General features: G+C 37.6%; 2 protein-coding genes across 7 annotated transcripts in view; one reads left to right on the top strand and one right to left on the bottom strand.

Moving 5' to 3' along the window:
• RARB (retinoic acid receptor beta) overlaps positions 1-2456 on the top strand; it is a 92395-nt gene extending 89939 nt beyond the window's left edge. The window contains exon 8 of the mRNA XM_058832580.1: positions 1031-2456. Coding sequence (XP_058688563.1) covers positions 1031-1227 — 197 coding nt within the window. The 3' untranslated portion in view covers positions 1228-2456. The remainder of the gene's footprint in view (positions 1-1030) is intronic.
• A 63-nt stretch (positions 2457-2519) lies between these two features.
• TOP2B (DNA topoisomerase II beta) overlaps positions 2520-21055 on the bottom strand; it is a 59783-nt gene continuing 41247 nt past the window's right edge. For 3 of the 6 annotated variants that reach the window (XM_058832575.1, XM_058832578.1, XM_058832573.1), the window contains exons 19-36: positions 19810-19931; positions 18885-19033; positions 18055-18286; positions 16518-16652; positions 15879-16079; positions 14036-14231; positions 13790-13881; positions 12550-12705; positions 12337-12420; positions 11193-11390; positions 10710-10854; positions 9317-9475; positions 8349-8556; positions 7761-7843; positions 7332-7442; positions 4098-4214; positions 3214-3311; positions 2520-3004 (exon numbers count right to left, since the gene is read on the bottom strand). In XM_058832575.1, the coding sequence (XP_058688558.1) occupies positions 2843-3004; positions 3214-3311; positions 4098-4214; positions 7332-7442; positions 7761-7843; positions 8349-8556; positions 9317-9475; positions 10710-10854; positions 11193-11390; positions 12337-12420; positions 12550-12705; positions 13790-13881; positions 14036-14231; positions 15879-16079; positions 16518-16652; positions 18055-18286; positions 18885-19033; positions 19810-19931 (2648 nt within the window). In that variant the 3' untranslated portion in view covers positions 2520-2842. The remainder of the gene's footprint in view (positions 3005-3213; positions 3312-4097; positions 4215-7331; positions 7443-7760; positions 7844-8348; positions 8557-9316; positions 9476-10709; positions 10855-11192; positions 11391-12336; positions 12421-12549; positions 12706-13789; positions 13882-14035; positions 14232-15878; positions 16080-16517; positions 16653-18054; positions 18287-18884; positions 19034-19809; positions 19932-21055) is intronic. The other 3 variants (XM_058832574.1, XM_058832576.1, XM_058832577.1) reach the window with 3 other exon arrangements.

Consider the following 21055-nt stretch of genomic DNA (forward strand, 5'->3'; position numbering starts at 1 on the left):
TTGTGGGTTTTTGGTTTTTTGCTCTTCTTGCTGTTTAAGAAACACTGGTTTATCTTCCATTGGACTCCAATTTTAAGATGATCAGGAATCCTGAGCAACAGGAACACTGAGGTTTATGGCTATAAATTGCTTGATGCACAGTTCCCTCAGCGCTGCCTGCCCGGTGTCCGGCAGGGCCTTGGCTGCTGTGTCTGTGCCGTGTCCCTGCCTGCTGACCACACACTGAGACTTTGTGTTGGGCTTTTTTTCCTCCCTGAAGCAGTTGTTGTTGGCTCCCAGTCTGAGTGCAGGATTGATGCAGTAATTTTGTTAAATCCTGCATGCACTCACCTGCAGAGCCCCCTCTGCATACAAATGCCAGGTACTCGTGACAAGCCCAACTCAAACAGCCTCCACCAAGGCAGAGCTGAGCAGTGCTCAGGGCTCCTGCCCACTTTGGTGGTTCTTTAGCACAGGACAAGATGCCTGAAAAATACAGAAGGCAGCTTCTTCCCCCCAAAAGTACCCTTTTGCCTGTGTTCTTTTATAAAGTAATTGTGTTTTAAATTCTGCATCTTATTTCAGAGTTTTCTCTATGGGAAGAAAACATTTTGACTTAGATCACTGCAGTTCTCTTGCAGGATTCACCTCACCTATGTAATATAGATGGAATTTTTGTCATTCTTTGCAGATCCAGTACAGCATAAAGACTGAATGTTATTGCAGTTTATAAAGACATCTACATGATCACAGCCTAATTTAATTTTTAGGTATAATTTAATGCCATTTTGGGTTCCTCTTTGAAAATAGGCAGCTCCTCCAATTTACCTGTATTGAAATAACAGTTGCTAGTAGGTTTGAATTAATTTGCTAAGGAGCACTCACCTAAGTCCTTCTTGAACTGTATGAAGCAGCTCACACGTTTGTGTGCAAGTATTGAAGGAGACACCAAATCTATTAACAAAATGCTGAAATTACTTCTGTAATGCTAACAGAAAGGAAATTGTACAAATCATGCTCATGGAAAGGATTTTGTGTTTTCTTTTTAAAGGTGCGGAACGAGTCATTACATTGAAAATGGAAATTCCTGGATCCATGCCACCTCTTATTCAGGAAATGTTGGAGAACTCTGAAGGACATGAACCACTGACACCAACCTCAAATGGAAATACTGCAGAACACAGTCCCAGTATCTCACCTAGTTCAGTGGATAACAGCAGTGTCAGTCAATCCCCTATGGTGGAATAAGACATTTTCCAGCTACTTCAGACATTCCTAATACCTTATGTACAGGGATGAAAAGCAAGAAAAACGTTTTTACTGCTGCTTAGTTTCTGGACTTAATATATATCTATATATGTATATATATATAGATAAACTCAACAAGGACCAAGAAATTTTCATATGTATCAATATATACTCCTTGCTGTTAAACTCCTAAAACTAGAAAATGCAAACTTTTGAAACTCTAAATCAGCCATTTCATGCAAAAAAAAAAAAAAATATTTAAGCTTCTGTTTTCTTCTCTGAACACTCAATATTGCATGGTGACAAGACAGATCTCAGTCTTCAAATTCTGGTTGCATTTCTGATGACTTTGTACATACAAATGTATGGCTGTACTCTTCATACTGGATGTTTGGTGCTTTCCTTTTGTCTCTCATACCTAAAACGATCAAGACACCAACCACAGGACATGGACTACTGTACACATCCAGAGAAGGAAGTTGAAAGGACCGTCTGATTTAGTTGAAATATGAAAACTTGTCCTTGCTGCCCTCAGTTTGCATCTCCTTCCTTGTAAAAAGTATACAAAACGTCACTGCCCCAGCAGAAGAGGTATCAGTATCAGCATTAACTGCCAGATCAGTTATTCAGATGTCATTCGTTCCACTGTTAATGTCACTTTAAAGTTTAAAGAAGTGGTTTCTTAGCTGGCTGGTGACCTAGCTCCACAATTACCTGCTCATTTCGACAGCAATGCTATAGCCGCCAAGGCAGAAACACTTTTCAGTGTTACCATGTTTTTGTTTACTTGTTCACAAGCCATTAGGGAAACTTCATGGGATGAGAACCAGCAGACTCACAGCTTTTGAATCGCTGAGTCCAGGGTATTTCCTTAAGAATCAACTGCCAGGAATCAGCTGGGCATTCCAGCCTTCCAGGTGCTAGGGAAGTACAGCTAGGACTTCCAGAAACACAAGGAGAGAATCTGCCTTCTTGGCCTTGTTAAATCACCATGAAGCAGAGTGAAAACTGTGGTAGAATGGTTAACAGATTTAAAGTGTCAGTTTCTTAGGTTTCATTTAAAGCACTAGTGGAATTTTTTTTTTTTTTTATATATTCTAGCAAGTCTGTGATGTACTTTCACTGGCTCTGTTTGTACATTGAGATTGTTTAACAATGCTTTCTATGTTCATATACTGTTTACCTTTTTCCATGGAGTCTCCTGGCAAAGAATAAAATATATTTATTTTAAAAATTGTGTAGAAGTAGTCCCTCTAGCCCACATTTTACACACACACACACACATACACACGTGGTAGTTTTCCATTTTTTAATGTTTAAACTTCATTTCAAAAAGCAGGTTTGCTGTTTGCAACCATGACAATTAAAATGTGCTTTAGCACAGCTGTCTAGAACATCTCTACAAGCCAGACAAATACATGACATTTCAATGAGTAAAAAAGAGCATAAAACTGTAGGTGTAAGAACAAAATGTTAAAATGCCTACACACAATAATAAAAACCATCAATTACATTATCACATAAAATAAGTCAAATGTACAAAAGTTTGCGACAGAGGGGACAAAAGGACAACACAAGATACTTGTTGGAAAACATTTTTGTGCTCTTTGGGCACTTAATTAAACATATCAAAATCATCATCTTCATCAGACTCTGCAAAATATTTCACTTCTTTTCTAGCCCGGCCTGTCCGCGGCTTTGGGGCAGTTTCGGAGGCAAAGCCTGACTGGAAGATTTCCACATCAGAATCCTGGTCAAAAGCTGCTTTCTTGGATTTCTTTAGAAAAGAAAAGACAAATCAGTTGCGATGCTTTGTACATTTTCCATTTTAATATTCAGAACTGAAAAAAAACCTCTCTAGCATCTGATTGCTAATGACACCTCAGCCCCCACTGCCATATTAGCTACTTCTTATAAGAACTTAACTTTTAAGTAAAGTAATCCATGAAGTTCTTCTTACGAGAAGAGAGCATAGATGGAACTGACCTTGCTTGGTGTGGACTTGGGTGTTTTCTTCCCAGGGTTATATTCACCTTCATTTTCTGAACCAGATGCTTTCCTTTTCTTTGCCCCTCTGCCTTTTCCTAGGTCAGAGATTATGAGTTAACTTTGGGGTCTTTGGTTCTTTTTTTAATAAACTCCAGACTTTGTCAAACTGAAAAACCCCCTAGTGAAGTTACTTTAGCATGTCTGCGTGTTAAGTTCAAACCCAGTTTAGTACTCAAGCTTCTTCACAACAGCAGGATAATACAGTATTTTTTATTTTCTCAGTTTTAAATTTTCTACTTCTTCCACAGTCAACATTCACCTGTCAGCTCAAGCTGTCAGTTCAAGACAGGGGCAAACTTCATAAGATCAAATAACTGCTACACTGCTGAAGAACTGCAAGTCCTTGGTCACCTTCTGCACTGAATGACAGCATTAATTCACCATTACTATTTAGTAAATTTACTTTTAACCTCAACCATCAACACTGGCACATCCTTTACAGACTCCTCCAATGACACTTCTTGCCGTGCTGTGTTGTGAGGACTCAGAGAACTGGGATACCAAAAAATGGGCTTAAAAACCCAGAAAGTGCCACTTACAATTACTACCAAAATTTTCCTGGCTTGGAAAGAGATAAAAATAATAAGAATAATAAAAAAAAAGAGAATAGTATCCAGTAGAATGGCAGAGGCTGTGTGGGGGGTGCAGCTGTTAAATGCATTCCCAACAGTGAAGGTCAGATAAGAAGTCCACACATCGTTTGCCAAGAAGTCAATACAGTGTATTTGTCACAGGAAAGGCTGAGTGATCAATCAGTGATCAGTGTACTCATAACTCAGCTTGCTTCTTACAGTAATTGTGAGCCCAGGTGTGACTCCTACCTTTGGGTGCTGCCGTCTTCTTTGGAATGCCGAATTCTGAATCTGAATCAGAGTTCACAGTTTCCACCTTCTTGGCTTTTGGAGCTCTTTTAGGCTTAGGGGGCGCATCTAGTTTCGCTGTTGGAAGTTAAAAGATACTAAATAAATTCACAAAGTGGTTGGACATATTAAATTGTACTAGAAACTACAATTATAGCACAAATGGCAGACATTAAAACAAGATGAATGATTTCTACACTTGGGGAAAACACTTAAGCTTTTACGCTAGAACTGTGTGGAATAAACAGGAGGTTTCCTGTGTCCTGCTGTGAGAAGGATTGGTGCACCCAGTAACTTCCAATGTCCTTGGCTGAATACTGTTTCATCTTTTTAAATACAAAACAAGTTACTAGCAGCTGAAGCAGCAACAGAAGTCCTCCAGGTTGGATACTTTGACCGTGTCTGGATACATTATAACATCTACAAATCCAGCTGCTCGTGACATTTTTGCCTTCAGGTGGCATGACTGTGGGGCAGCTTTCCCCAGGATTACTGCAGGAGTTGGGGAGGCAGTGCCTCTGTCTCTGTGGCATTGCTTTCTGTCAGTCTCAGTGAAAAGGAACTTCAGAAACTTCAGAAAATGCTGAAATGAGAGGTAATTAACATTCTGCATTTCCTGGAGAATTTCAATCAGTGCTACACAACTAATCTGTCTGTCTTTAAAAGATGGTCAGTGGAATGCTCCCACAGTGGGTGTCAAGGGATAGAATTATGGAACCATATTGGTCAGGAAAGACCCTTAAGATCACCAGATCATGTGTTCTATAGGCTTACAGATGAGTGAGTCTTGCAGAAACCTCAGATACACACACCTGCCCTACCCTCTATCAGCCACAGATGCCTCAAACAGACACATGTACAAACACCCCAGATAGCAGGCATGTGGATGTTTGTGAGAACTCGAGTTTATGGGATCACAAGGGGAATGTGTCTGGAGAACAAGAGAGTGTTTCCACAAGCATTTTGGTTATGATGCCTTGAACTGCAGAAAGAGAGGTACAACACACTGCCACAGACACTGGGCTTGTTCTTCCCTGGAAACAGAGCCTGATATCACTGGGTAACTCCTGTGAAGTCTGTCCAAGGGACAGCAAACCTCTTAGCTGTTATCTGATGGCTAAAGGAATAGTGTCCAGAACACTGACTTCCCTCTGTACTAAATACAGGGGGATTCTCATCCACTACTTTAACTCACACCCCTAATGGCTGCACAAGTGTAAAGGATCTCTTGACAGCAACTTGATGGCAAATCAGCTCAGCCAAATGACAGGAAACAGAGTGTGCAGCACAATCAATGTACACAGGCTCTCAAGAAGCCCAAGATTTTGGCAGGAAGTCCAGGTATGGTATCAATCCCACAGGTGATACAAAGAGTACATCTCACTGCTAGAATCTCTGCAGCTGGACTGTTCAAGGCTGTTCAAGCTGAGCAGCTGCTTATCGAGAGTCAGCCGGCTTTTCAAATTTCCCTTAGGCTTTACTACAAAGCCCTAAAGCCACAGACAGCTCAAATAGTCATGGAAAAGTTCAGCTGTCTCTTGATCCTCTCTAGTGAACAGCAGAGGTCAAGAGTTTTCATCCCAAACTGATGGTAGTCTGAAGTCACAGAAAATCAAACAACTCTGGAACAATCGTTCCAGCCACACACAATAAGCAGCACTCCCAGTGTGAGGGTGAGTGGGTGGAATATTGCATTACCAGAAAATGGGTTCTGAGGAGCCTGCTGCCAAATCCATGAAGATGGACTTAGAATCAAAGAGACTACGAAAAGGGTACCAGATGACCAGTGAACTAAACCTGCTGGGTTGTCAGTGGACTGTCCAGCTGTGATCATGAAAATGTGGTCATGTCTGATCTGGGCAGAAAAGAAGAGATGAAAACTGGTGAAAGCAACCTGCTATGTTGCCATGCACTGAGAAGGAGAGTGCCCCTAAGGCTACTCTGAAGGCAAAAATGTAACTCTTGCTTGAAAGAGAGCCTGTTTATACCTATTTTGTGTGTGTACAGGTTAAACAGAAACTCAGATCACAGCTGTATTTTAAGGTTTCAAGTCAGACTAAAGACAACTCACCACGTCCAGGCCCTCAAAAAACAGAGCGAAGAAAGACTGAATGTTAAATTGCATCCATGCCTGGCTGCAGCATAGAGTTCTCTATTTCTGCAGTACAGAAATTCAATAGAAAAGACTACTCTATTAGAGATCAACTATTTCTGTATACAATCTTTATTTACTGTACTACAGAATTCTACCAACAACTGGAAGTGTTTAAGAAGTATTCAGGCATTCACTGATTTGAATTGTTAACACATTAGAGTGGACAGAATGCATCAAGAAATAGATTAGAAATAGGGAGGCAGTGGAGAAAAGGGTGAAAAGATGCTGCAGTTCACTGGTAGAAAACAAGATTTTTTTTTTTCTCATTTTTAAGAGAGTAAGTTAACTGTTGTAACTGGCTGCTTTCTTGTCAATCTCCTTGAGGTCCCTTTTTTTACAGAATTAATATATTAAGTTCAGCTGCAAGTTGGTCAAAAGAAGTTTTAAAAAACAAAGGCCATGGCATCACAGGGAAAAAATGCTGCAAGATGACAGTTCTAAAAGCTGACTAATACCTGAAAGAATTTATACCTCTGAAGTCTGAGGAGAATCTCTCATGCTCTGTTTCAGGAGGAAAAAGTGATAGCCTTGTGTGCTGGTTTTGGCTAGGACAGAGTTCCTTTTCTTTATTTTAAGTGGTATGGGACTGTGTTTTGTGTTTGGGCTGGAGACGATGTTGACAATGCAGGGATATTTTGTTGCTGCTGACACAGAGTCAAGACCTCTTCTCATTCTCACACCATCACACCAGTAGTGAGGGGACAGTCTAGACAGCTGCTTCCCCCTGACCCAAGGGATATTCCACACCTCCTGCTGTCATGCTCCACTTTGCTTATCCCCTGAAGCTAAAAACCTCCCATTAGTTAAACTAACTGAAGGCTGAACACCACTTCTGGTATCAAGTTCTGACACTACAAAGTAGCCAGTGGAAAGAAACAAATTAATATTATTAAGGAGTTGGGGAAAGTTCATACACTAGCTGAATTTCAGGGAGATCAAAATAAATGAAAGCAGTTCCCACTTTTGAGACTGAAGAGACAAAGGTGGATATGATGACTTTCAAATAAAAGAATTGGTTTCCATGCCAATTCTATACATACCCTTTTTAGCAGCTACTGTTTTACTTGGAATTTTCTCTGTCTGTTTTGGGGCAAAAGATGATGAGAAAACAGGAGCAGAATCCTCATCATCACTGTCCAATTTTGTTGTATCTACAATCACAGAGTAAGTTTAGAATAAGACTCATTCACAGCATATATTAATTACATCAATATTAATTACAGTAAAAATTAATCTCAACTAAGTGTTTGTGATGCTACAGCTATGGATGTACTGTGACTTCCTGACCTATGATACAAGCTTTGTTCCTCTGAAGATCAGAACTTCCTTCACATTTCCTCCTTTTAAAGGGGGAGGATGTGGACATCCTTCTACTGTAACTACTGCATGAAGTTTGTGTGTACCACTCCCCAAAATATCCCATTAATAGCTGCTATAAAAATTAAACTGAACTGTGAAAACAAGCTCACCATCATCTGTCTTCTGAGAGTAAGATGGAAAAGAGAAGATGTTCCCAAAATCTTGATTCTTCTTGGCTTGAGATGTTTTTCTACTTACAAACAAAAAAAGGGGGGAACTATGAGTTACATTAAGCACATAATGAAGTACGTGGACATCATAATATCCATGCAAAATTTAAATCTTTTAACATTTCCAGCATTTTTTGTATCTGCTTGCAGCAGTCAAACCCCTACTACTGACATCCAGTCAAGAACCCCAGGCATTTAAAATTAACAGAATTGCATTTCTTAAAAAAGTTCTCCATACCAGACTGGCACAAGACAGAAAACAGAGAATCTTTAAGAATGTGGTTTAACAGATGATATTACAGTGTATCATAACTATTTTTATATTTATTATATTATTCTTTTAAATCATGAGTCACCCTTGCACAGGACAGTTGCATGGCTGAGATAGCATGCACTTGAATTCCTCCACATTTTATTTTTCACAGTGCATGTAGAGCAGTAACAGGCTGGTGTTTCTCAGTTTTGTTCAGACACTTCTGCATCGAAAAAAACATTAATAAAGAAATCCTGCTGAGTTACATTACTTACTCTGGAGATGGCTTTGATTTGGCTGGGGAGAAGTCGTACTCATCTTTTTCTAAACTGTCCGAGGGAACAAACTCATCCTCTCTGTCATTTGCAACTGGAGAGGCTTTTACTTTGAGCTCATCCAAATCATTGTTATTGTTGGCATCATCATCATCGTCAGCGTCATCTTCTTCTTCTGAGAAGTCAAAAGTGTACTTGGGCCTCTCAGCTGAGAAAAATCACACATGTACACAATTCAGGAGAACTGCTTGAGTTATACAACACAGAAACATATACAAATCAAAGTGGAAGTCAGTGAACAATCCCTGCCTCAGAGTACACAAGACAAAAGAGTGGTGGATAATAAATTTGTTTCAGACTGGAAGAATAAAGGGCTGAAAAGAATAAAGAATAATTTAGATGTTAGCAAACACCCAACACCTGTTGTGGCTTGCTCGGACACCTTCAGCTGAGGATATTATAGAGACATTGTGCATCAGTACTTTTAAGGAATGAGAATCCTTCACTTAAGAGTTGAAGCTTTCTTGAATCCATCACTTGAACATTCTTTTTAATTTTCCAGAAACTCTGTCGAGGTTTTTTAAACATTTTCCAAACTTTCAGTCTTGCTTTACACACAGCGTTCAGAATTTTTTGATAATTTTTTTACTTTTAGGCCTTATTTGGCAGTATAATTGTACTAGAATAATACAATTAGAATAATAGAGTATTTTCTTTGTTTGTAATATTGTCTTGTTTGTTTCTTGTATAATTCACTATTTTAGGAAGTAATTTCTATTCTAGCGTTTAGAATAGGGGGCAAGATTTCTGATCTTGACATTAGTAGTACTCTTTACACAGTGAAGAAAACGTAATGTGAGCTATCTGTAGGAAATGAAAGTTCTAAAGGAAGGCCATGCCCAAAGGAAAATGTGGGTTTGTAACTGAAATTTTCAATCCCAATACACAATTCACAAAATCTTGAGTACCTGCAGCTCTCCTAAGCAGAGAGTCTCTTGGAATAATCACAGGCTCATTTTCTTCTAAATCACTTTCAGACTTGGATTCATCATCTGACCATGGGTTTCGTTTCTTCACTTTTTTTGCACTGGATTTTGTAGATGATGGTGTCCTTCTTACCCTGGCACCTGCCAAAAGTAAAAACATTTACTACAGTCAGGTTCAAAAGTATTTTCATCTTTTCTAATTGTTTACAAATTTAGCATAAATTTTCATCTTAAAAAGTTCTCCTTTAAACATTGTAAATTTTCTTCTCCTCCCTGAAGGAAGATTTAACATGAAATTATTTCACACAGAACCTGACCAGCTGCTGCCAAAGAAATTTGTTTTATGACTGAAAAACATGAAGTCTCTAATTTTAAATTTTTATCTCCTTTGCCATCAAACTTGTGTTTCTATAAAGGTTGCTTTCCAGGAAAAGAAATGCAGTTTTCCACTATTCAGGGAAGAAGATCAGAAACAGTTATTGGAAAAATACAACAAACATGGGAAGCAGAGGGTATCCTGTTATGGGGGAGTGTAAAAACGTGGTCAGTTGCAGGGCAAGCTGGGCTCATTTGTTCTGGCTCAACACTGGCTGTGGGAGATTTGAGCTGCACGTAGACAAGTCAGTCATAACTGTACTCAGGGAATCTACTCAGGCTGGAAAATCCCCTGAATAATTAAAAGTAGATCTTATCTCAGAATAATTATTTGTGCAACCATGGGGTTTTTTTGCCTTTTTCCTGAAAAAATAACCCCCCCCCCCCCTCATACTTAAACCTTTTCTGTCTCCAGCTTTCTTTTTCTGTTGCTGCCTCCCTGTTACTGTGTATTTCTCAAACAGCAATAATAAATTCCCACTAGCAGAGGAAATGGGGAAGTGGACGTTGGTCGTCTGCCAAGCCATAGCACCCATAACTTTTTGAAAGTCAGAATGACTGAATCTGTCAATAGAAAAATACATTTATTTAATCAAGTTCTACAATCTATACCATTACTCAGACTGAGGGGCTGAAGGTGACTGCCCTGTCCTTCAATATCAAAGAGCACACAAACTAGACATTTCAGTTTGCAAAGAATTAGCCTCATTATATAAAAATAATCTGATTTTCTGCACTCAAATTTGAAGACTTAGACCCGACCCCCTGACCCCCACCCCCTAAAATTCAAATGTAGAAAATGTAAGATCCCTTGGCCCCAGGAAAGTAGCTTAAACAAAGAAATTTCAGCAGAGTACTTTCAAATATTTCATTTTAGGAAAGAAAACCAGATGAAATAGTGATTATTGTGCTGTATTTCCCTTCTCACACTGTGTTAAAAATGCATTTCATGCCCAGTAAATACACAACTAAGGTTAACTATGGCGTGCAAGGGTCTTACCAGGCTCCTTCTTCTCTCTCTTGGGTTTAGGGGTTTTAGCTGCTGCAGCTGATGCATTCAGTGAGTCATCCCCACCACCCTCAGCTGGCACACTACCAAACTCTTCATCAAATTCCATTTTTATTGCTAGAGAATCAGTTTCACCCTGAAATTACAAAATAAAATAATTTTCACCTTTATATTTCAAGATTGAGCTGGAATAGATTTGCAGATGATAATAAATTAATGTAGACTAGTATATTGACATTTTTTCAATTGAGTTGGAAGGAAGTTATCTCAATAAAAACACCTGAACAATAAGCAGTCACAAGAGGTTTGCAAATGTAAAAGAAATCCAGTACAAATTTCTTATGCATTAGGTCAGCAAAAGAGTACAAATACAGCACCAGTGACAATCTGGCGATTTGGATTTATGCTACTGGAGTAGAAAAATACACCAGTTAAATAATAAATAATTTAACTGTAGCAGTCATTTTGATTCACCTTTTTCTTTTTCAGCAATTTCCTGCTGGCATCAGCTTTCATGGCAGATGTAATCTGTGGAACTATTCTTCTGCCAAATGGTGATGGCATGGTCTCTTCCAGCTGGAGTTTCTTCACCTTGGGTTTACCAACTTTGCCTTTTATTGGTTTGCCAACCATGCCAGTCAGAATATCTTCTCTTTCCTGTGCTTCTACTTTCTAACAAACAAGGGGAGACAGGAGGGGGAAAACACGTTATTTTTTAATGAGGACAAAGTGGAACTTGATGATTATTTAAGATCCTGCTCCTTTTGACATGGAGGATAAGTAAGAACCTTAATTCTCACTTGAACTGGAACACAATTTTCAGTTCTGGAACAGTAACCACTATCTTGGTAAATTCATTACCCTGTAGAGCTAAAAGCTACTCTTTCATTCAAGGATAAACAGAAACTTTTGGACACTGTTAGACTGAAAAAAATCTTTGTTCTATAAAGTCTCTACTTTGCAAGTATGTCTCTGGTACTGTTGTAAATTTCCATTATTTCAGCATTTAAGTTAAACATTTAGTTTTGAAGTGTGTCGCTTCAAAAGATGGTGCCAGCCCTTTTCAGACAAAATGAAAACTGAGGTTTAGCACTTTATTCACCAAAGGGACTTTTATCTTTTTTCCAGAATTACTGATGAGGTACAGTAAGCCCCTCATATAGTATTTACAGTCTTTACACTTCATTCCTGAATGTACAGCTTTGAATTTGATAAAACTTACTGCTTTGAATTTGGTAATACTTACTGTGTCATCAAAAGATTAGGTCATGTAAAACTACTGTAATCATTAGCACTACCAGTTACTACTCACAGATTTTTGTGTAATCTGAAAACTAACTAACTTTCTTCTAGTTATTTTTCTTTTAATATCACCGACTTGGAAAAATATTAAACTGGATAGATGCAAGAAACAATCCCTGAGAAACACTACCAGGAACACAAATATCCAATACTGATTTCCCAGTTACCATTATATTGTGAAATATATCTACTTTTGATTCAAAATGTAGTATTTTTAAATTATTTTCTTAAATTTTAAGAATTTTTATTAGTTAGTGTTTTAAATTAAATTAATGTGAATTTCATGTTTTAGAAATATATATAAAGTAAAACATACTTCAAGCTCTTCAACAAAGGCTGCTAGATCTTCTTTCCAGAGGTCTGAAGGAGATTTCCTTTTAAGATCATTTAGTTCTCTCTCCTAAAACATGAAAGCAGTATAGAGAATTTAAGTACAACTCAAGCAAATGCAACTGAAGACTGAGCGTTCTCAACAGGCACATCAGCAATTACTGTGTCATTTCAGAACAAACCTTCCAGGTGTACCAACCTTGGAATCTCTCTCCTTAATCAACTCTTCCACCTTCTCTTTTGTGAGTGACCACAGGGACATGTTCAAAATGTAGTTGAAGTCAGGGCCAGAGGTTGCACCAGAAGAAGAGGAAGCATCATCATTTGCATTCTGAGAGTCTTCCTCTTCTGCTGCCTGAGGTGAAACATTCACAATTACAAGTATTAGTGATCTCTGTGCATCAACTGTGACACTGCTCCAAATAAGGTGAACCTTTTCTAGTGCTTTCCAAAAGGCTGTGTTCCTGTGACCTTCTAGAGCTGATTACTTAACCATGTGATTTAAGAAAACAAATTGAGCCTGTGCTAGAGCCTTGTGTGCTGCTGGCTGCAGATACTGGTGCTGTCCCACCCGTCTCTCAGGGCTGAGACCTTTGCCATTTGGGTATTCATGGATATCTGTTCCTCTAGAAAATGAGTACAGCCCTTTGGTATCAAAGCCCCAAATGTGCAAACTGAGGTTTGAAAGCAGATCAAAATTTCTCCAAAAAACAGTTATGTTATAAAATAGAAATCATTCCGTAGAGTTAAAATACAGTATTAAAAATAAAAAACAAAAGTGAAATGAAAACAAATAGCTAAAACAGTGGCACAGACACATAAAAGGTGTGGCTGACAGAAATTCAAAGCTGCTTTTCAAAGCAGTCCCATCTGCCCATAGTAATGGGGATGCAACTTTGAAATTAAACTTGTCACATCTCTTTTTTGGAACAATAAAAACTGCTTGGTTTTATAAAAAGCAGAAACAAATACAGGTCAAGGTCATGGTCAAATTTACTACAATAAATTTAAAAGTCATAGCTTTATAATATCCATGTTTCTTTACTGAAAAGTATTAAGTTATGTAAAAATAATTATATTTAGTAATTAGTTGTATGTGTGAGGTAACTGATGCAGCACTTTCTGTATCAGCCAGTCAGAAATCAAGTTGCCAGTTTGGATTTGGGTACATAAAGAAATGCAGTCAGTCCTCTGCAGTCTCATTTTTCAGACTTGTGCTATCTAATTTTCTTCTAAGCATTATCCATATACAATGCCAGTGTTATGTGACTTGATTTTTGTGTAAGTTTAATGTTGTTTATTTTTAAAAGGAAGCCAATGAGGAGTAATGAATAATGTTTTTAAAGTGCTACATGTGTGTTATAAATTAAGTTAGACAACTAGAAGACAAGCAATATCATTTATAACAGTAACAACATCAACTATATCTAGATTATTACCTTCTCCTGTGCTTCTTTCCAGGCTCTCACTGGATTAGATTCATAACCTCTCTGGACCAACATCTGAATCAAATCTCTTTTTGATCTGTTCTCTACAAGACACACACAAACACAGAGGAGAGAAAGGAAAAAAAAAAGAAGGAAAGTCTTTGTAGTGAAAATCTTGCGTGCAAGTATTTTCTACTATACTTAAATAATTTCTAGATCTTCCCCCACTGTCAACAATTCCAACTTCTGTTTACTCACCAATGCTAATTTTTCCTTGTATCTTCTCCAGGATGAAACGAGCTTGGTTGTTCAGCTTGGTGGACTCTGCACCCAGCATTCCCACCAGCCACTCCTTGCGCAGGCTGTAATAATGCAACCGGAGATCAAAAAACTCCTTCAAGATGTCCTGCACGGTTTCGTACTTCTTCAAGCACCCCATGTGATCAAACAGCACCTAGAAAATAAACACATGATAGACTTGAGACAGGCTGCATAACTCAGAGTTGGTTAGCCCTTGTGAAAGCACTCAGTTCTGTTGTGCGTATAAAAGCACCGTACAAAAAGTGGTACAAGGAGGTAAAAGGAGTTTTGAGGTGTGTGAACTCAAACCTCACTGTGGAGCTACACAGCACAGAGCTGGATGGACTATTTTTATTCACAAGTAGATTTTGGATGAGATTTATGGTAGCACAATAAAAAAATTACAGCTATAGAGAGAAATATGCCTGAATTCACTTGAATGACTAATTTTATCTACATATTAAATTGCAAGTTCAGTAGCAACTGATGATTCACAACTATTTAATATAACAGTTGAAAAGCTTAATAATCCTTAATAATCATTCAATTCAACTGTGAAATCTGTCACTTTTCAGCTGTGAAAACTACCATCCTTCAAGTTCAATTACAAAGAAATAATTTTTGCTTGATAGGTGGAATCAATCCTGCCAGGTTTCTGATATCTCCAGTTTAGACATTTATAGGTGAACTAGTCACCCTTGGTGCCCTCCATAGTCAACTGAAAGAAATAAACCCCTCTAGGGGGAAATCAATCTATCCAAAATAGCTATTTGGGAATTGGGGGACAACAGTTATGCTTGCATAACTTTTTAAGGTTCTTACATTAGGGCAGATTAATTCCTACACAAGCATAGAAAGCAGCCCTTACAATTTATTACTTATTTTGCCAGGCAGAAAATGCAGGAATTCAGCTGCAAAACATTTTGTAATCTGTGAAATGTAAAATTGACAACAGATTCTCACAGTTGTTCATTTAAACATGTGAGAAATACCATCACCCTGATTTGGTAGATTTGCTTTTCAAGTACAATCTACAAAATTAGTTGAGCAAGGCCTGTTTCCTTTTCCAATTCTACGGTCTTTAATTTATTTTTAAGCTATTTTGACACAGCTTTTGATGTACACAGCAATAGCAACAATAATGACATTTGTGTTTTGTGATAATATCTGAAAGTAGCATCTGCCATAAAAAAATAGAACTGTTTTTTCAGTATCTGTAAAGACAGGATGTTTGGAAATCTTTGCAGAAATTAACTTGCATTGAAATCCCTCTAAGAATACGAATCTATGCTGATTCATATTCTTAGTAATTTACAGCACTATTGTGTCTTCAGCAGCTTAAGAACAGTATTTGCTATACCTTACCACCTAAAATTAGATTTATGCTGGTGGAAACATTGGATCATTTAACTCCTATTAGAGGAGTAACAATCCTGCACAAACTGCAATTTTGAAAATGTAATTTGTCTCAAGTTTAAAACTCAAATCTAATTATTATGGCAGAAAGTTATTTGTATGATCTACTTTACATTAACCACTTTTGGTTCACTGCACAGGAAATTTTCAATTACAGGAAGGCAACCACCCCAGACCTGTCTTATTTGAAAGACTCATCAGGACTAAAATGGATTTACTTTTTCATATTGACTTGTATTGGTCATCATTACAGTTTTCTACTATTGAAACAATTTCAAATACACCATGCACAGTTCAATATCAAGAACCAAAGTATACTACAAAAATGTTTGATTTTACAATAATCAACAGTAGGGATTCTGATAGCCAAACATGAAAAAGTTACCATAGAATTACAAGTAAGACTTGTTTGAAGCTTAAAGACTTTGTGCAATCCGGCAGCTTCTGCCTGTGCAAGCTTTTCTTCTGTCATCTTCACAACAAATTTCACAGTTGTATCAGTGTGGTATTCCTTATAGTCAGAAATTAATGCTGGAGTTTTTTCAGTCCCGTTCAACATAGGTTCTAGAACCTGCTCTTTGTACACCTGTTGAATATAGGGCAGCAAAAAACAGAACCACTTTTAATGCCTTAAAACTGCAAACCAAGTGAACAACATAAACTTTCAAAGCTCTGTGCATTACATCTGATACCAGTTATACCTTACAGAACCAGTATAACCTGAGAAATGCAAGACAAGAGTAGCACTAACATAAAAAAAAAAACCAGGACAGAAAAGGCTACTGTAAAGTGGATTAACTATGAATTCAGCAGGAGAAGCAGGTGTTCTTTTTAGTATGGACAGCTGATGGCACAGAGAACCATCTTCTGCAAAAGCACACAGGAGAATGAAACCATGTTCCCTTCCATGTATGTATAATCAGAAATTGTGTTAAAAGTTCATGCAGATGTAGGATTAAATAACTTAATGAGGAATTCTTCACTGTTTTTTGTTTCTATTAAAATGCATTTCACTATTTCTTACCTGGGTCCATGTCCTTACAGGAAGCTCTGTAATTTCTACTGTGTTCCTGTCCACCACAAATATTTCACCACTCACTACATACTGATTTTGACCAAGTTCCTGAATGGTTCCTTTGAAATTTTTGTAGTTTGGAAGCTGAAATTTGAGAAGACAGCAAAGTGGTAATCATCTTTATAATAAAATGTCAGAAAAGGATTTATTTTCCATAGTCCATACAGTTATCACTGTATTTTGCACTAACCCGTACACAAACCTCTCATGCCTGTGAAAATCTGAAGTCATAGGGAAAATACAACAGAAAAAACCCCAGAATATACACATGCAAGTGACAGAACCAAATATACTATTGCCCACAGAGTAGAAAAATTGTTAAGAAGATGCAGCTGAACGCAGTGAGGTGGTGGGGCTGTGTTTTGACTCTTCTGGTTTTTTTTTTTCCCTCTTTCATAAAGAAAACTCAAAGCACAAATAAGGCATGACAGAAAGCAGATTAACACCCCACAATAATTTTACAGAAGTGGTGCTACCTCCCCTAACCATTTCTTCATTTTTGTGCTGTTTGGCAAAGATAGTGGAACCCATCCAGGTTAAGTTGTAAGTAACAGGCTGAGGAAATTTTTTTAACAGGATCAGTTTCCTTATCCAGCCTGACACAAACACATACCAGCATACAGAAAGGAGCTAGATGGAGGCAGAACTGCCTCTTTCAACCACAGTGAGCTTCAACTGGTTGTGAGACTACACAGAAGGCCTAGGAATCCTAAAGGAAGGGCAATGGAGTGCATTAATTTAAAAAAAAATCAAAAAAAAATCTCATTGTTCCCAAGAATTTGAAAAAGGAAAGCCAATATGTCTTGAAAATTGATATTGCACACTCAGTGAACTGTGATCTAAATAGAGAAGAAAAGATGTTTCTGCTTCTATGGCTTAGTAAACACAGCCAAGTAGCAATATTCATCAGTTGTAAAATTAAGGTTACATCAACTGTATTTCATCTCTTGGTCCCAGATATTATGGGTTCACACAGGTGTTCTTCCTGCCCAATTTTTTTCACATTACTTCTGGGACTTCTAAAATTTTGAAAAAACAGAAGCAAAATGCAGTTCAGAAGCTGCTGATTTTCTTGAATAGCAGCAATATCTTCTCCTCTGCCTACAGATATATAAAAGAGAGAACAATTCAGACAAGAGAAAGGAAATGTTAACTTTGGCTGAACATACTTAAGTAGTTCCTTCAAAAAGAAAGAGTGATACAAGTTTTCACTCTACTGCCATGTCATAGCTACTCTGTAAGACTCGTAACAGTCAGCAGACTGAACAAAATGTCCTCTAAAATGATTGCTAAAAATACAAATAGCAAGGCTTTTGCTTCAAGGTGAACTTCCCCAGCCTCATCCCAACAGTCAAGTAGAGCTTCTACATCAAATTACTGGGACAAACCAACTCCGATGCTCCGAGAATTAGGAAGTTCTAGAGAGACAGGAATTCATTTTGTAAGTACACACATACAAAATACCAATATATACTATTATTTTTACCATTGGGTGGGGATCTAGGCCATCCAGCATTCGTCTGACATTGTTTACAATCTCTCTGGTATCATAGTTTGGAAGTTTGCATGCCCAGCCAGTACCAATTCCTTCAGCTCCATTTACTAAGACCATGGGAATGATGGGAATGTACCATTCAGGTTCTACGCGCTGGTTGTCATCATACAGGAACTTAAGCAAGTTGTCATCCATTGATGGAAAAAGTAGCCTTGCTAAAGGGCTTTAAAAAGAGAAAAAAAAAAAAAAAAGGAAAGAAAACCATTTAACTGCGAGTCCAGTAAGTAAAGAACATTTTGCTTTAACCACCCCCGGGGCCCAGATATGATCTGTTTGCCGATTTTTCTCATGTCTTCCTTTCTCTTTGCCATTCTGAAGCTGAAAATCCAGTGTACACATCTCCTGAGATAATGAAATTCTTCCCAATGGAAGTGTTTGTTCGTAATAGATGATGTTTGCTTGTTTCTCAGTAACACGTGTACCTGGTACACTAGCAACTGCTGACATCTAACATCTACAAAATATCATTCTTTGAAGCTTTCAGAACACACAGCTCAGTGTGACACTGGGGCACCCAGTAATAAAGCAACACAGCGTCCAAATAGCTGCAAAATTTCCTTGCTTAACTGTGGGAGTAGCAAAATGTTATTAATGTTCAAAACCACACTCAAGAGATCCAAAGTAAAATATGAGCTTCCATCAAAATATTTCAATCTTTCTCCATTTCTCTCCCCCACCCCCAAAAAAGGAGTGTTGTGACAGGGTGAGTTTCATAACAAGGCTATTTAAAATATGCATTTACCTTGACATTAAAAGTTTACCTTAACATGGTGAAAATATAGCGAGGGCTGGCAGCATCCTTTCCACCATGAAGCCTGGTGCCAAACTGACCAATAGGTTGTAGCAGATTCACATTGTTACTTCCAACAAAGTTCTGAGCCAAGTTGACAATAGTCATCATTAATGCTTGCTGCAAGAAAATACATATTCATAATAATAAGTATGAGACGGTCTATCCTAATCAGCCATAAAATCTATTTTTAATGGCCCAAAAATGTGTGACTAACCTGAATAAAATTTTTAAGAAAGCAGTCTCCCTGAGAAAGGACTGTTGTAACCTATTACAAGGGCTGCTGGGAATACATATTCTGTGCTTATGAAAACCCCTGAGCTTCTCAATTTCCTCTAAAGCGCTTCTCTGGGGGAAGTAAAGGGACATAAACTGACCACAATTGCATGCACAAACCACTACTCATACCTTCTAAAGGGAGAAGAGAAAGGATGGATGGGATGTTAATGTGGCCACTCTTGCTAATATTTCAGATAAATATAGACAACACAGTAGCTAGAAATAATCTTCATTCTGACATTGTAATAAATTTTAGAAGAGCAGAGTTTCTGCTTCTTCCCCTAAAAGACTGGATTTCTTGTTTCAGACAAAAATTGTCCTAGTACATAGTTCCTATATTCCTATGATTTCAGAATCTAGAAGTTGCCTAGATAATTAGTTATCTACTATTTTGCCACAACCCACAATGTATTTGGGATAACACTGTGTATCAACATTTGGAAAAAAAGGAAATATACTGTCTTATTAAGCTACATACCATTTGGTTCATTTTCTTTAAAAGTACATCTGCGATTAGTAGAATTAGTCAATAGTTTGTAATTTTAATTCCAGAAATATTTACCTAATATTTTACATAGGCTAAAAGTCCTCACAACTTCACCATCCTCCATACTCACCTCCCCATGGTGATAAGCTGACATTTCAGCCACAGAACCAGCCAGCTGAGCAACCTTTACTTCACGTTTATCATTTCTCTTAAAGCAAGTGAACAGAACCTTGCGTTGCCCTGGTTTCAGACCTATTAAGAAGAACACCCCATTTTCAACACATACACAAGCAAATGTTTTCAAGTGATGCACTTGTTTTGCCTTATTATAATTTCTAATCTCTAAAAAGAAGTCTAAACATTAAATAGAAGCAAATTCACATTGTAAAATTAACAAAATACTAAATACGTATTTTTTTTTAAACTTCAAATATTTTACCGAACTCAAAAAATTACCAAGAAAGTGGAAACACCTTTTCAGCCAGTTATACAGCATCCAATACATCACTCTAATAAACAGCACCTTGATTCTAAATGTGCAACTTCCACAAGTCAAAAATTCTTTCCGTTCTACTCAGGAAAATCTTTTTCCTAAGAATATCAGCACAAATTCAGCAATGACAGCTGTAACCGTAGCTTACATGTATTTCACAGCACTCTCAAATTTTACTTTTTGTCTGGAATTCTCAAATACACATTAAAATTCAACAACAAAACAATGTTATCCACTTGAGATCTTTTAAAGTTTTTAGAAAGAAGCCAGTCTCTGATCCTCTGGTTTATTCTCATTCCTTAGACACACTTTAGGAACAACATCTGCGCGGAAGGGATTGCATCATATTTCCTGCATGTTATCCAGAATTTGATAGCCAGTTCCAGATCATGCTTATTGAGCTATTCAGTGTTTTAATTCACATACATTTCTAAAATGAACTAAAATATTGTTAAATATTACCATTACTAGAGTGGGTCAAACATAAGAGCAAAAAGCTGGAAGGAAGACAAAGGGGAAAAAAATAACACAATAGACTTAAAGGACTTCCTTCACAAAGAAGAATCATCAAGAATTGTAACTACCCTCTGTGAAGAGACAGTCAAAATGTTCTTCCTCATCATTATTTTTTCTGAGACTTGCCAGCAGGCTAGCCTATCATATATCACCTGATGATGCTAAAGGACATAAACCATTGCTAGAGCACTACACCTGCTGCACAATTCACATATCCATGCCAAAATGCAGAATTACAGCCAAAGTTGGCCGAAACACTCATATGAATTATAAATAATATCTGTAGTATTATATATACACCTACATTATGTTACATATATACATAGACACACACACAAATATATGAATAACTATGTTCCCTTCTCAT

This window comes from Poecile atricapillus, chromosome 2 (genome assembly GCF_030490865.1).
Source record: "Poecile atricapillus isolate bPoeAtr1 chromosome 2, bPoeAtr1.hap1, whole genome shotgun sequence".
Classification (NCBI taxonomy): domain Eukaryota; kingdom Metazoa; phylum Chordata; class Aves; order Passeriformes; family Paridae; genus Poecile; species Poecile atricapillus.